The sequence below is a fragment of the Schistocerca nitens genome, chromosome 3 (genome assembly GCF_023898315.1).
Source record: "Schistocerca nitens isolate TAMUIC-IGC-003100 chromosome 3, iqSchNite1.1, whole genome shotgun sequence".
NCBI lineage: Eukaryota > Metazoa > Arthropoda > Insecta > Orthoptera > Acrididae > Schistocerca > Schistocerca nitens.
Window position 1 is genome coordinate 132,513,765 of NC_064616.1, and position 14,971 is coordinate 132,528,735.

General features: G+C 44.6%; 1 protein-coding gene across 1 annotated transcript in view; it reads right to left on the bottom strand.

Moving 5' to 3' along the window:
- LOC126249103 (Down syndrome cell adhesion molecule-like protein Dscam2) overlaps nt 1–13,686 on the bottom strand; it is a 171,090-nt gene extending 157,404 nt beyond the window's left edge. The window contains exons 1-2 of the mRNA XM_049950754.1: nt 13,654–13,686; nt 1,023–1,278 (exon numbers count right to left, since the gene is read on the bottom strand). Coding sequence (XP_049806711.1) covers nt 1,023–1,278; nt 13,654–13,686 — 289 coding nt within the window. The remainder of the gene's footprint in view (nt 1–1,022; nt 1,279–13,653) is intronic.
- Nucleotides 13,687–14,971: the final 1,285 nt, after the last annotated feature.

The window sequence follows — 14,971 nt, forward strand, 5'->3', positions numbered from 1 at the left end:
CACCACAACAACAACAACATAAAGAAGGGCAGCGCGAACGATCACAAGTTTGTATGACGCACAGGAGAGGATCATGGAATTGCTTTAAATATCTAAACTGTCACGCGCTTGAAGATATACGTGAACTATTGCACCGATGGCTTCTTACAAAGTTTCGAAAACTAGTGTTAAATGAGTCAGTAATATACTGTCGACCCCTATGCATCCGTCATATAGGGACTGCAGAGACATCTACATCTACATTTATACTCCGCAAGCCACCCAACGGTGTGTGGCAGAGGGCACTTTATGTGCCACTGTCATTACCTTCCTTTCATGTTCCAGTCGCGTGTGGTTCGCGGGAAGAACGACTGCCGGAAAGCCTCCTCTCTAATTTTACATTCGTGATCTCCTCGGGAGGTATAAGTAGGGGGAAGCAATATATTCGATACCTCATCCAGAAACGCACCCTCTCGAAACATGGACAGCAAGCTACACCGCGGTGCAGAGCGCCTCTCTTGCAGAGTCTGCCACTTGAGTTTGCTAAACATCTCCGTAACGCTATCACGCTTACCAAATAACCATGTGACGAAACGCGCCGCTCTTCTTTGGATCTTCTCTATCTCCTCTGTCAACCCGACCTGGTACGGATCCCACAATGATGAGCAATACTCAAGTATAGGTCGAACGAGTGTTTTGTAAGCCACCTCCTTTGTTGATGGACTCCATTTTCTAAGGACTCTCCCAATGATTCTCAATCTGGTACCCGCCTTACCAACAATTAATTTTATATGATCATTCCACTTCAAATCGTTCCGCACGCAAATTCCCAAATATTTTACAGAAGTAACTGCTACTAGTGTTTGTTCATCTATCATATAATCATACAATAAAGGATCCTTCTTTCTATGAATTCGCAATACATTACATTTGTCTATGTTAAGGGTCAAGCTCAGACGTGTAATTGAAGAGTGCGCAGAGGCGTATAAGCAGTCATTCTTCGCTCGCTCCGTAGGGTCAGGTGTGACTAGCAGACAGCTTACCTTCCCTCTCCCAGTGGACCTCGCTGATGGGGTAGCCGGTGACGCGGCAGTGGAAGGTGGCGTCCTCCCTGGCGACCAGCCTCGCGTCGCGCATAGGCCGCACGTGGGGCGGGCCCAGCACGTGCAGAGGGGCTGCGTGGCGCGCCTCCCCCACCGCGTTGCTGGCCACGCACTCGTACACCCCCGCGTCCGTCGTCCGCAGTCCTGACAGCGACAGCCGCCCCCTCACCGAAACGCCGCCGGCCTGCACCGTCACCTGCGTTCACAGAGTAGCCACGCTTCCAGTTCCAGTAGTGCAACACGACTCATCACCTACGCATGATAGTTATTTATCAGTTAAATCCGTTTTGGAATATCTGAAAAAAAAGAAAGTCTGTATTAGTAAATAAAGTTCACTGTTCCAATGAGGCGGGGCCTGGGGTAGTACAGCGTCGCAGTCGGACTCTTCACCTGAACTGACTCCTTTGACAATGGAAACGTTTACCATTCATCTTCACTTCAAACTCCCCGGCTGATAGATCGTGGTCGATGTATAAAATTCTCCCCTGACGTTTCGAATCCGACTTCGGGAGACATCCTCCTAGGTAAAGTGGCGAACTGCAAAGAGAACTCGAGGAAGCGCTTTGGGCTGTGCAGAGGGCGCCACTGTCCATCACGTGGTGTCGGCAATGAGAAAGTCTCTGGTGATGCCAACATTCTCGACTGAAAGTAATCGATCGACACGTTTCCAATGTAACGCTGACATCCAAATTTTATCCAGTTTAACACCTTCCTCTTTCCTGTTAAAATTATTACAGTGTTTATCAATCTCGATAGTCTCTCTATACATGCGCGCATAATAATGCAAGCGTTCAGATATGGTACTCGTCTCGCTGAATTTTGTTTCATGATTACCTTCCTCGTAAACAATTTCTGCTACGACCGATTAATCCGTGTGACCCAGGCGGCAATTCCTCCTGTGTTCAGCCAGACGGGTGTTCACACTTCTCTTTGTGATACCGATATAAACCTGCCCACAACCTCAAGGAATTTTATATACCCCTGGTGTAGCCAAAGGATGTCGTGTATCTTTTGCCGATCTTAAATGTTCTTTCATTTTCAAAATGGATCAAATGGCTCTGAGCACTATGGGACTTAACTTCTGAGGTCATCAGTCCCCTAGAACTTAGAACTACTTAAACCTAACTAACCTAAAGACATCACATACATCAATTCCCGAGGCAGGATTCGAACCTGCGACCGCAGCGGTCGCGCGGCTCCAGACTGTAACGCCTAGAACCGCTCGGCCACTCTGGCCGGCCTCTTTTATTTTCCTGGTGGGTCTAAAATGGTTTCCACCGTATACTTGCTTAACACTTTCCCAATGCAGTCTGTGACCTAACTAATGAACGGAAGGAAAATCTTGCCGTTGGGCGGATGTTGTACGTCGTTGCTCCTGATTCTCTGCCTAGACCGAAGTGCTCAATCTATCTCCTTTCTAGAATAGTCATTCTTCACGAACGTCGACCGTAGATGTTCAATCTCATCTTTTAAATAAACAGGTTCACAAATTTGGTACGCCCTGTCTGCCAAGGTTTTTATTACACCTCTTTTTGGTCTAGTGTGGTGGTTTGAATCTTTATGCAGATAACGATCAGTGTGTGTGGCCTTTCTATAGGAGAATGAAGACGCTTTCACCAGTCAATCTTTCTGAAGTTTTTGTAATTGGAAGGGAACCAAATATTATTGATCTTTCCATGATAGTCCTCACTCTTCAATATGACGGTGACATTACTCTTATCTGCAGTGAGAACAATAATGTTTTTATCTGCGTTTATATCCCTCAGTGCCTTTCTTTGTGCATGTAATTAAGATCGAAACAGCTAGTATCTGACGTATATGTAAGCCATGTAACAGTAATTTGTCACATTCACAAAGTAAAGCGCTAAGGAATATAAACGCAGATAAAAACATCATGGTTCTTACTGCAGATAAGGGTAAGGCCACCTTCATATTGAAGAGGGAGGACTATCATAGAAAGGTCAATAATATTTTGGTTCCCTCCAATTACAAAAAAACTTCAGACGGATCCGACTATGAATGATTTTAAAAATGACCAATCGACTGGTGAAAGCGTCTTCATTCTCCTCTGACGATAAGATGCTCCTTTGTAGAACAGATGCGTATCCACCTAGACTTTATGGATTACCTAAAGTGCATAAACCTGAGGTTCTGTTGAGGTCAATTGTCTGCACTATAGGCGTTCCCATCCACTGTCGGCTAGAGACCTTGCCTCATTGCTGCAACCTTATGTTGGTAGGACTGACAGTCATATTAAAAATTCGGCTCATTTCACTGACAAGTTAAAGGAAATGAGCGTAGACCCGGATGATATCCTCGTCAGTTTTGACATTGCGTCGTTATTTACCATGATTCCGGTAAACGAAGCTATCTCATGCATAGCGGATATTTTTCCTACCGATATTGTGGCATTATTCTGACACTGCCTCACCATAACCTACTTTCAATACAATAGTGACTTTTATGAATAGATTGACAGGGAGGCTACGGGAAGTCCTCTTAGTCTTGCTGTGGCTAACTTGTTTCTGGAGACGTTTGAACAACGGGCGTTGGAGACTACCAGTAAGAGACCAGCCATATGGTATCGCTATGTCGATGACACTTTCGTCGTACGGACACAGAGGAGCTGGTCGTCTTCCTGATGTATCTAAACAGCATTAACCCGAAAATACAATTTACTATGGAGACGGATTTTCTGCATGTGCCTGTGATTAAACGACAGAACGGAACGTTGGGCCGTAAGGTGTATAGAAAGGCCACACATACTGATCGTTATCTGCATAAAGATTCAAACCACCACCCTAGACCAAAAAGAGGTGTAATAAAAACCTTGGCAGACAGGGCGTACCAAATTTGTGAACCTGTTTATTTAAAAGATGAGATTGGATATCTACGGCCTACGTTCGTGAAGAATGACTATTCTGGTAAGGAGGTAGATTGAGCACTTCGCTCTAGGCGAAAAAACAGGAGCAACGACGAACAACAGCCGCCAAACGGCAAGGTTTTCCTTCCGTTCATTAGTAAGGTCACAGATCGCATTGGGAAAGTGTTAAGCTAGTATAGGGTGGAAACCATTTTAGACCCACCAGCAAAATAAAAGAACATTAAAGATCGGCAAAAGATGCACGACATCCTTTGGCTACACCAGGGGTATATAAAATTCCTTGTAGTTGTGGACAGGTTTATGTCGGTATCACAAAGAGAAGTGTGAACACCCGTCTGGCTGAATACAGGAGGAATTGCCGCCTGGGTCACACGGATAAATCGGACGTAGCTGAACTTGTTTACGAGGAAGGTAATCATTAAATAAAATTCAGCGAGACGAGCACCATATCTGAAAGCTTGCATTATTATGCGCACATGTATAGAGACGCTATCGAGATTGATAAACTCCGTAATAATTTTAACAGGAAAGAGGAAGGTGTTAAACTGGATAAAATTTGGATGTCAGCGTTGCACCGGAAACGTGACGATCGATTACTTTCAGTCGAGAATGTTGGCATTAGCAGAGACAGTCTCATAGGCCACGCCACGTGATGGACAGTGGCGCCTTCTGCACAGCCTATATAATCAGCGCTTCCTCGAGTTCTCTTTTTTTCGGCTGAAGAGCAGCGCATGTGCTGCTGCCAGCCCACCCCGATGGGGAATTGAAATACACTCCTGGAAATGGAAAAAAGAACACATTGACACCGGTGTGTCAGACCCACCATACTTGCTCCGGACACTGCGAGAGGGCTGTACAAGCAATGATCACACGCACGGCACAGCGGACACACCAGGAACCGCGGTGTTGGCCGTCGAATGGCGCTAGCTGCGCAGCATTTGTGCACCGCCGCCGTCAGTGTCAGCCAGTTTGCCGTGGCATACGGAGCTCCATCGCAGTCTTGAACACTGGTAGCATGCCGCGACAGCGTGGACGTGAACCGTATGTGCAGTTGACGGACTTTGAGCGAGGGCGTATAGTGGGCATGCGGGAGGCCGGGTGGACGTACCGCCGAATTGCTCAACACGTGGGGCGTGAGGTCTCCACAGTACATCGATGTTGTCGCCAGTGGTCGGCGGAAGGTGCACGTGCCCGTCGACCTGAGACCGGACCGCAGCGACGCACGGACGCACGCCAAGACCGTAGGATCCTACGCAGTGCCGTAGGGGACCGCACCGCCACTTCCCACCAAATTAGGGACACTGTTGCTCCTGGGGTATCGGCGAGGACCATTCGCAACCGTCTCCATGAAGCTGGGCTACGGTCCCGCACGCCGTTAGGCCGTCTTCTGCTCACGCCCCAACATCGTGCAGCCCGCCTCCAGTGGTGTCGCGACAGGCGTGAATGGAGGGACGAATGGAGACGTGTCGTCTTCAGCGATGAGAGTCGCTTCTGCCTTGGTGCCAATGATGGTCATATGCGTGTTTGGCGCCGTGCAGGTGAGCGCCACAATCAGGACTGCATACGACCGAGGCACACAGGGCCAACACCCGGCATCATGGTGTGGGGAGCGATCTCCTACACTGGCCGTACACCACTGGTGATCGTCGAGGGGACACTGAATAGTGCACGGTACATCCAAACCGTCATCGAACCCATCGTTCTACCATTCCTAGACCGGCAAGGGAACTTGCTGTTCCAACAGGACAATGCACGTCCGCATGTATCCCGTGCCACCCAACGTGCTCTAGAAGGTGTAAGTCAGCTACCCTGTCCAGCAAGATCTCCGGATCTGTCCCCCATTGAGCATGTTTGGGACTGGATGAAGCGTCGTCTCACGCGGTCTGCACGTCCGGCACGAACGCTGGTCCAACTGAGGCGCCAGGTGGAAATGGCATGGCAAGCCGTTCCACAGGACTACATCCAGCATCTCTACGATCGTCTCCATGGGAGAATAGCAGCCTGCATTGCTGCGAAAGGTGGATATACACTGTACTAATGCCGACATTGTGCATGCTCTGTTGCCTGTGTCTATGTGCCTGTGGTTCTGTCAGTGTGATCATGTGATGTATCTGACCCCAGGAATGTGTCAATAAAGTTTCCCCTTCCTGGGACAACGAATTCACGGTGTTCTTATTTCAATTTCCAGGAGTGTACAATAAAGAAAAAAAAAAGGGAGTTCTCTTTGCAGTTCGCCACTTTACCTGGGAAGATGTCTCCCGCAGCAGGAGACGTAACGTCAGTGTAGAATTTTATACATCGACCACGGCCTATCAGCCCGGAAGTTTTAAGTGAAGACCATACCGGCCGTGAAAACCTACATTGTATGATCATTGACCATGCATCTGCTCCATTTGTTGGGCAGTGGCTGTCGCCTGGCAAAGCATATAAGCCGGAGCTTACCTCATGACAGACATTCCTTTCCTCTGTCACATTCACGTTACATCACATCTTTAAGAGCTGGGAATTATATCACTGTCTGAGCTCTGTACTTGCTTTGTAGACTCTGACGAGATCTTCGTGGACTTTTATCTGTGTTATGCAGTAATTCATAACCATATTTTTACATTATTTACTAAATATTTATGAGGGACGAGAATCCCCTGTAACTAGAACAGCCGCGCGGAATGACCGCGCGGTTAGAGGCGCAATGTCACGAATTGCGCGTCCCCTCCCGCGGGAGCTTCGAGTCCTCCCTCGGGCATGGCTGTGTGTGTTGTCTTCAGCGTATGTTAGTTTAAAATAGTGTGTAAGTCTAGGGACTGATGACCTCAGCAGTTTGTTCCCTTAGGAATTCACGCACATTAGAACATTTTAAACTAGAACAACACAGTAATTGCTTGATAGGTTGTTAGGTGTAGCGTCGGATCATATTGTTCAAACCGCACAGTATTTCCACGAGGCAGTTGCTCGCTATCTTCATGTGCGACTGTAGCTAGGATTTGCAGCTTGCCAATTTAGTCACCAATGTACTAGGAAATCACTGGCGTCAAGATGTGGATCTGTACGTCATCACACAGGACGCTGACATACAAGACCCCAGTCAGAGAAGGAAGCAACGAACGCATGTGCGGCGCAGTAAAGTTCGGTCCCAAACCACTGGCCGCGCCTTGTCACGGCTCGCGCGGCTACCCCCGTCGGAGGTTCCAGTCCTCCCTCAGGCATGGGTGTGTCTGTTGTCCTTAGCTTAAGTTAGTTTAAATTAGATTACGTAGTGTCTAAGCCTAGGGACCGATGACCTTAGCAGTTTGGTCCCATAGGAACTTAACACAAATTTCCAATTTCCCAAGCCACGGGCCCCAGCGAATGCGTGCGGGCAAAGTGGTGGGCCGTACTTAGGTGTTCTGATTTTGGTTCTCTATTGACGTTATTTAGCTGAATTTTTTCGTCGGCCGCCATTGTTTATTTCCATATTTTGCTGAGATGAAAGCACGTCCCTTTGTTAATTAAGTCGTTAAATGTGAGAACTTCCACTGCTTCTTTAAAGGTGGCGTCCCAGTGCGTACAGGAGCTCGAGAGGATTTTGATCTCCCTTTGATTCATGCCTTGTCCTTCATCAAAACAGTGTCCAGCAACAGCAGATTTTTCTGGCTGACCTACTATTGTAAGTCATACGTGTCCATCGCATCTGTCTTTGACAGTGCAACACATCTGGCCAATATATGATGTTTCACATTCTTCTTAGACCTAAGTTGTCTTCTACAGAAGCCAGCATCTTTGCACTCGCGCTAAAGGACAAAGGACACATGTTGTTGAGTGTTTCTTACAGAGCCTGCCAGTGTTGAAGGACAGAGCAACAACATACGGCAGGAATGCCATCCTAGTATAGTTGGCCGTTTCTTCTGACTACTCTTGACTTCTTATGCTTGCTGGTTGAAAAGCATTGCGAATCTGCTGACCTCAATACTTATCAAAATATACGTAGGTTGCAGTAGAATCATTGTGCAGTCTGTCACAAATGCCAGTTCCCTCAAGTTTCTCAACTGTTTTTGACAAAAAGAACGTCTTCTTACGTCCATGGATTCCCATTTGCGTTCCCAAAGCATCTCTATAATCTCCTGTGTTGATCGAACGTAACGGTAACATCCTGTACATAGCAGCACATCTCTATATTGCTTCAATGGCTTCCTCACATCTGTCCTGATGGGGATCCCAAGCACTCGTCTAGCACTCTAGAATGTGTCGCACAAATGTCCTGTACGCAATCTCCATCATAGATGATCTACACTTCTCCAGAATTAACCGAAGTCGATTATTTGCCTTCCTCATTACCGTCCTTACATGTTCGTTCCATTTCATGTCGCTTTACAACATTACGCCTACATATTTAACCACGTGACCGTGTCTGGCCGTACACGAATGATGCTGTATTCGAACATTATGGGATTGGTTTTACTATTCATCTACATTAACTTACGTTTTTCTGCATTTGGAGCAAGCCGCCATTCATCAAACGAAATAGAAATTTTGTGTAAGTCATCTTTCGTCCTCCTACAGTCACTCAACCACGAAACCTTCCCGTACACCACAGCATCATCAGCAAACAATCGCAGGCTGTTGCTCACTATGTCTTTCAGATAATTTATGTACATAGAGAATAACACCGGTCGTATCACACCTCTCTGGGGCACTCCTCACGATATCCTTGTTTCGGATGAACGTCGCCCTCGAGGACAAAGTACTGGGTTATATTACTTAAGAAGTCTTGGATACTGGGTTATATTACTTAAGAAGTCTACGATACTGGGTTCTATTATTTAAGACGTCTTGCTTCAATGGCTTCCTCACATCTGTCCTGGTGGGGATCCCAACCGGAATCCATTCCAGACAGTCGTATCTTCGTTAACAGTCTGCAGTGGGGCACCGTGTCAAATGCTTTCCAGAAATCTATTCGCCAGGGTTCTCGAGATATCGTGCGAGAAAACGGGGAGCTGTCTTTTCACGGGCAATGATTTCTCAATACGTGCTGATTTGTGGACATAAGCTTTTCTTTCTGAAGGAAGTCTAATATATTCGAACCAGGAAATGCCCAAGAACTCCGCAGCAAACCGTCGTTACGGATATTGGTCTGTAATTTTGCGTAATTATATGTGGGAGTCAAAAGCGCTTTTTTCAGTCGGTTGGGACCTTGCGCTGGGCCAGAGACTCGCGATAAATGGAAGCTAACAAAATCAAATGGCTCTGAGCACTGTGGGACTTAACATCTGAGATCATCAGTCCCCTATAACTTAGAACTACTTAAACCTAACTAACCTAAGGACATCACACACATCCATGCCCGAGGCAGGATTCGAACCTGCGACCGTAGCGGTCGCACAGTTCCAAACTGAAGCGCCTAGAACCGCTCGGCCACACTGGCCGGCGGAAGCTAACAAAGAAGTCTATGTCAAGGAGTACTTTCTGTGAAACTGAAACGGGATTTCATCTTGGATCAGGTGACTTAATGGTATTCATCTCTTTCATCTGCTGTTCAACTCCAGGAACGCCCCCATATGGGTGTTAGTGCGGCGGTCAAACGGGGGTATGTCTGTACTCGAAGTTTAAAACTTCAGCTTTGCTTTTGCTGTCCTCAGCTGCCACTTTAGACTGGTGTAGGAATGACTGAATAGAACCTTGAGACCAGCTTAGCAATTTTACGTGGCACCAATTTTTTTTAGGATTCTCGGCAAGACCTTTCGCCAACTTTCGCTAACGTATGACGGTGGAAGTTGTATGCTTTGCGCTTCGATTCGTTTGTGGGCGCACGAATTGCTAGTAACTTCTGCCTTTAGAGACTTCTGCATTCTTTTTAGAAGCGAGATTGCAACAACGTCTATTTTCTATGCATTTTCTAAATTTTGTTATTAAATGACAATGACTCTTTTCAGGTCGTAAACCACTTAATCCACATTCACTTCTTCAGAGCGCGCTTTAAAATCAGTTTAAATTTCTCTCATTATTCCTCTATGTGTGTCATACTGAAACTAAACCATGTCCATGCACTGTCTGCGTAGGGTGCTAGCAACTCATTATCTGCTATTTCCAGTACAAAACTCTCCTGGGCTTCTTGATGAATTTATTAACTTTAGTAACTATCGTGGCTATGGTGACATCGTGATCAGTAATCCCTGCCCCTGTACTGACATTGTCGATTTGGTCAGCCCTGTGTTTAGCTACGAGGGCTAAAATACTTCCACTGGATGTGCGTAGTCAAACTAGTTGCTCAAGACAGTTTTCTGAGAAAGCGTTCAAAAATACTTTCGAATACTGTCTGTCCGTACCAGCTACAAATAAACCATAGCCGTTTCGGTCTATACTTGGTACATCAAAGCTGCGTGAAACTAACATTGTGTGATTGGAGAACTTCCACGTTACTGAGCGTAGACATTATTTGACTGATTTTACGGCTGCTATAGGGGAATCGGGTGGCCGAGAAAAACACCCGAGGATTAATTGAAATACACCTCAATCTGTTACTCGCGCCCAGACAACTTTGCAGTCAGATTCATATTTCGACCTCTAAAGACACAATGTTTTTGTCGACTGCAACGAAAACTCCCGCCTCTTATGTTGTGTAACTTGTCATTTCGGTATACGTCCAGGGCTCGTTAAATGTTTCGGAATTTCCTACTTCGGGTTTCATCCAGTCCTCGATTCTGAAATTAATTTGAACGTGATAACTATCCTTGAGTGCAGTAAATTCAAAACTTCGATAGTTCACTGTTAAAATTTTGACAGTCGAAGCGTCTTTACGTTATACGCGATCAGATTTCGCCCTCTGCGTATTATCTGGAGAAAGTTCATCAGAGGACCTCAGACTTGTCCACCCAAAAAACGTCAGCCAAAGTGACAGTAATTAACTTCTGGAATGGTTAACGTTTTTCATGAATCATTAACATTGCTTCCGGCATTATATATAGTAGTATACTAAGGGGGGTTTTGGGACACATTTTGGGACGTATATACGCAGCTAAGGTTAGCTGCGGTACCGTACCCAAGCTGCCGTCGCTTGTCATCTGTTCATTACGTCACACTTGGCAGCCTTCCAGCTGGCGGGCTACACAGGCACGCACGCACAGACGTAAACACACACACACACACACACACACACACACACACACACGTAAACGTAAACACGCACACGCGCGCGCACACACACACACACACACACACACACACACACACACACGTAAACGTAAACACGCACACGCGCACACACACACACACACACACACACACCTAAACCAGCATATGTAAGATGTAATTCAACATTTATTATACATATTATTTTTGCAAATTAATCCAGCTGTTGTGTGCACTGCTGAATCCAAGCCACTTTACCAGTGCCTTATTTCCTTTCTTACGTATGATTCTCTCAACAATGTACGTTGATGGATATTTTGTTTTTTGTAGCTCTTCTGCATAGAAAGCTCCAGCTATGGGCTGAGATTTGTAATCTTCAAGGAGATATGTTCTCGGATTGGTTTCTTGCCCTTTACGTATTTTGAAAATTTCCGTGGATAACGAACTGCGCGAATTATTGCAGTGCGTAGGCGATTTCCGCACTGAACGACACTGGCAGCAAGAATTCCGCCCTGAATCCGCCTGGGACAGCGCTCTCCACGGCGAATCGCTCTGACAGCACGATTTCCGTATAGGGCTGCACTGAAGGAGGGAATCTCTCAGTGTTGATGACAGTGGACTGGAAGCGCCTAAACGCTGCATCTTCGATATCCTGTTGGGCTGACCTGTTGTCTCCTGACGATGTGAACCTGGAAATATCGTACTTCGTTAATGGTTGATTCCAATACAACAAGTAATTTTAAGACATTGTCACTGTGCATATTTATGTTACGCGTATCTGCCCACTTATCAAGAAACTGAAGGCATCTTAGGAACACCATTGTATTTTCCTTTGACCCAGACTATTTTATTACACTATCACATACTCGCGAAAATAAACGACAATGCTTATGTCGATGTAAAGACGAAGTCCTAAGTTTTTGTATCACACTAAGCCATATTTCTGATCTGCACGCACGTTACTTTATTTTCGGTATTACTTAGCTGTCACAATTAAACTACTAAGGAGCTGCTTAGTCTCCACCAATAATTTTTAATGCTGGCCCATACATGCAAATCCTGGATTCGATATTTTTAACTCCATGATCACTTTAAAATTTCCTCCGACACAGCCTCTTAGTAACTTCGCCTGCGGCATCAAAATTATCCTTGACTCGCAGTGGTGTTTATCAGGGCTCATAAATGTCAGTGAAAAGATTTCAGGGAACTATGTACCTAAATTATGTTGAACAATCTGAAAGCTTATGGGAAAATCTTAACGCTGTGTCTTTAAAAGCAGCTTTATTGAATTGTCAGGTTTAGCTAAAGGTAATAACATCTAAGTAGCTGCTAGGGTTCATCTTTTTTACTCTCTTACTGCAGCAACTAATTTTGTATTCACAGGGGCTGATTTAACGCCACTTGTAAACAAGGCGTATATTCGAATGCCCAAGAGGTTTTACGTAGCAGGTACGCGGCTAAGGCTGAGTCTCTTTAGTAATTGCTGCAGTCATTTTTGGTGGAAACTCGTTCGATACGATTATGACACTCGCGTCTGATTAGTAATACCTATTCGAAGTGACGCACAAGTGCTCTCAGTTTCAATGGAAGTGAGAACCGTCCCATAATATTTTTTACATTCCACGTTACGAAAATCAAACTAAGCATTTCAGTCGTTCGTATGTAATACTCAGTTCTCAGTAAACAGACCACGACAAGTACATGCAAATGGAACTGTATCTTTTGAATACTGCCACAAAAAATGTTAAGCATTACTATAACAATTCATTATTTAACGTTTCAGTGCAGTGGTCTCATTAGTTGTCTATGCAGTTAACAACAAATCTAATAGCAGGAGGACCGCTTTTTAAGTGAATCACCACAGTACATACACATTAAGTAGCACCACTATGTACGACCGAAGGACTAGTGCACTCCTTATGGCACCTTTGGACTGCCAAAATTTGTTCAGCATTAAGAACATACTTTGCATCAACCTCAAGTATGCTTTACTTTTGTTGCCACATTGATAGTGATCCAGCACCCCTTTGTTACACATCAACGAGACAAGTATAGGAAATTTAATTTGCAGACTTTCGAAAGGATTGGTTTCCAGATGCTGTACCACCGAAGTCGCTAGAATACCCCACGTCTCTCTTTGAAGCAGATATTTGCACAAGAAATTCCTGACCGTCTAGATGGCACCTTACATTAACAGCTGAGACACTCAATCATTTATTCAAAATAATGTAATAATTATGCTATTGCGAAATTTACAGATGATGTACCGACCAGTGTGTGCCCTGTTTTACTGAATTTTAGTGTTACTTTATTACACACAGTAATTTATTGCCGAGTAGCTTTAGCAATGATGAAGCATGCTGGGAAGATTAAAATTACCCATGGAAATGACGTAAGTAATTCTCTGAAGGATATATGCTGTCTTCAGGTGCATCAGCCTCTAGCTGAGTCGAGTGTCTTGTGTTGAAGGCATTATCAACATTTAGAAACTTTACCCAGAAGTGAAGATAAAATGAAGTTTTTCAAAAATTCTGAAGTGATTAGATTTTGTGGCTGTTTATGCATTCCACCAGTCCACATACTTACCGATTTCTGACCAGTGCTTGCATTTTTTTCCATGCCAAATCACTACCTTTCTCGAAGCTTTGTAACACCATAATTGGGCAGCAGAATGACAAATTTCGTAATATCACCAAGTTGGAGCTATGTCGCTCAAGTATAAAACTTGTCTTATTGATTGATTTATTTGTTTGACGTCTTCTCGATTAGAAAGTGAAGTATTCTACGTGGCAGTATTAACGTTGAAAAGTAAGTAGTCTTGTGCAACTAGAGTATTTTCTTTCATGGTCGAGAACAGATCAGTTTATGAAGATGTGCCTGTCCTAGTTCAAATTTCTCAAGATGTTCTTTTCTGTCATTAAAGTAATTATTAAACTGGTAGCGATTTCCATTTGAAGTGGTTGGGCTAGCAGACAACGATGATACTTTTCCCTTCCATACTTTCTCGATAGGCCTAATGTCTAGATTAACCATTCATCCTGTGCATTCTTTTGTACATACTGTCACTTTCCTGGTTTGTCAATACCATGTACGTTTTAAGAGATATGCAATACGTGGTTCAAATACTGAGCTTTCCTGACTGTTTAGCTTTAAGAAACCCTTACTTCTGTCACAGCATTTAAGTAACTACGATAGGAAAGTGATAGCTGTTTCAGTATGTTAACATATTTAAGCCTCTGTATCCAAATGCCAATGAATTGCTAAGCTAGCATCGCATTATTTTTTTTAATTATTGCTTCGCAGGAGATAGGTTTGAGGGAAAGAATTTGAAACTGGTAGAGTACCGCGACGTTTATAGAAGTCGATGGTGGAATGTTAATGTTTGGATATTGTTCTAAGGCCGAAGTCTGAAGAATGTTTTCGGGGAGTGTGAAGCTGAATTCTTAATATTCACAATGTTTGAAGCACTTTTTCGTGTTTGTGATCATGGCAGGATTTCACTGATGGAAGGAAGTTATCCACAGAAAAATTTTGCTTTCCGTCACACTGCTGCTGCTGCCGCCGCCTTCGTTTATCTTCGTAGGTACTGGCTGTTTCAGAGCAACACCCTTTTTGGAAAAAAATACGTATACTTATTTTTGACGAGATGCTTTGGACATACCATCAAGTAAATGAGTAAAGTTACATCTTCCATAGTAATTATTTGCAGCAGAGAGAAAATTAAGGCAGTGTGTCTTTAGCTGAAGCATACGCCACTTTGTGAGATTTGTCGTGTTTAGGCTCCTCGTTGTGGAATTTGAAACGTTAAAAATTCAGCCTTACCAGAACTTTTAGATTTAGTAGTAGCGTTTAAAGATGGAACAACTTGGCCGTTATTCCATTATATGGCAGGCTATCAACACTG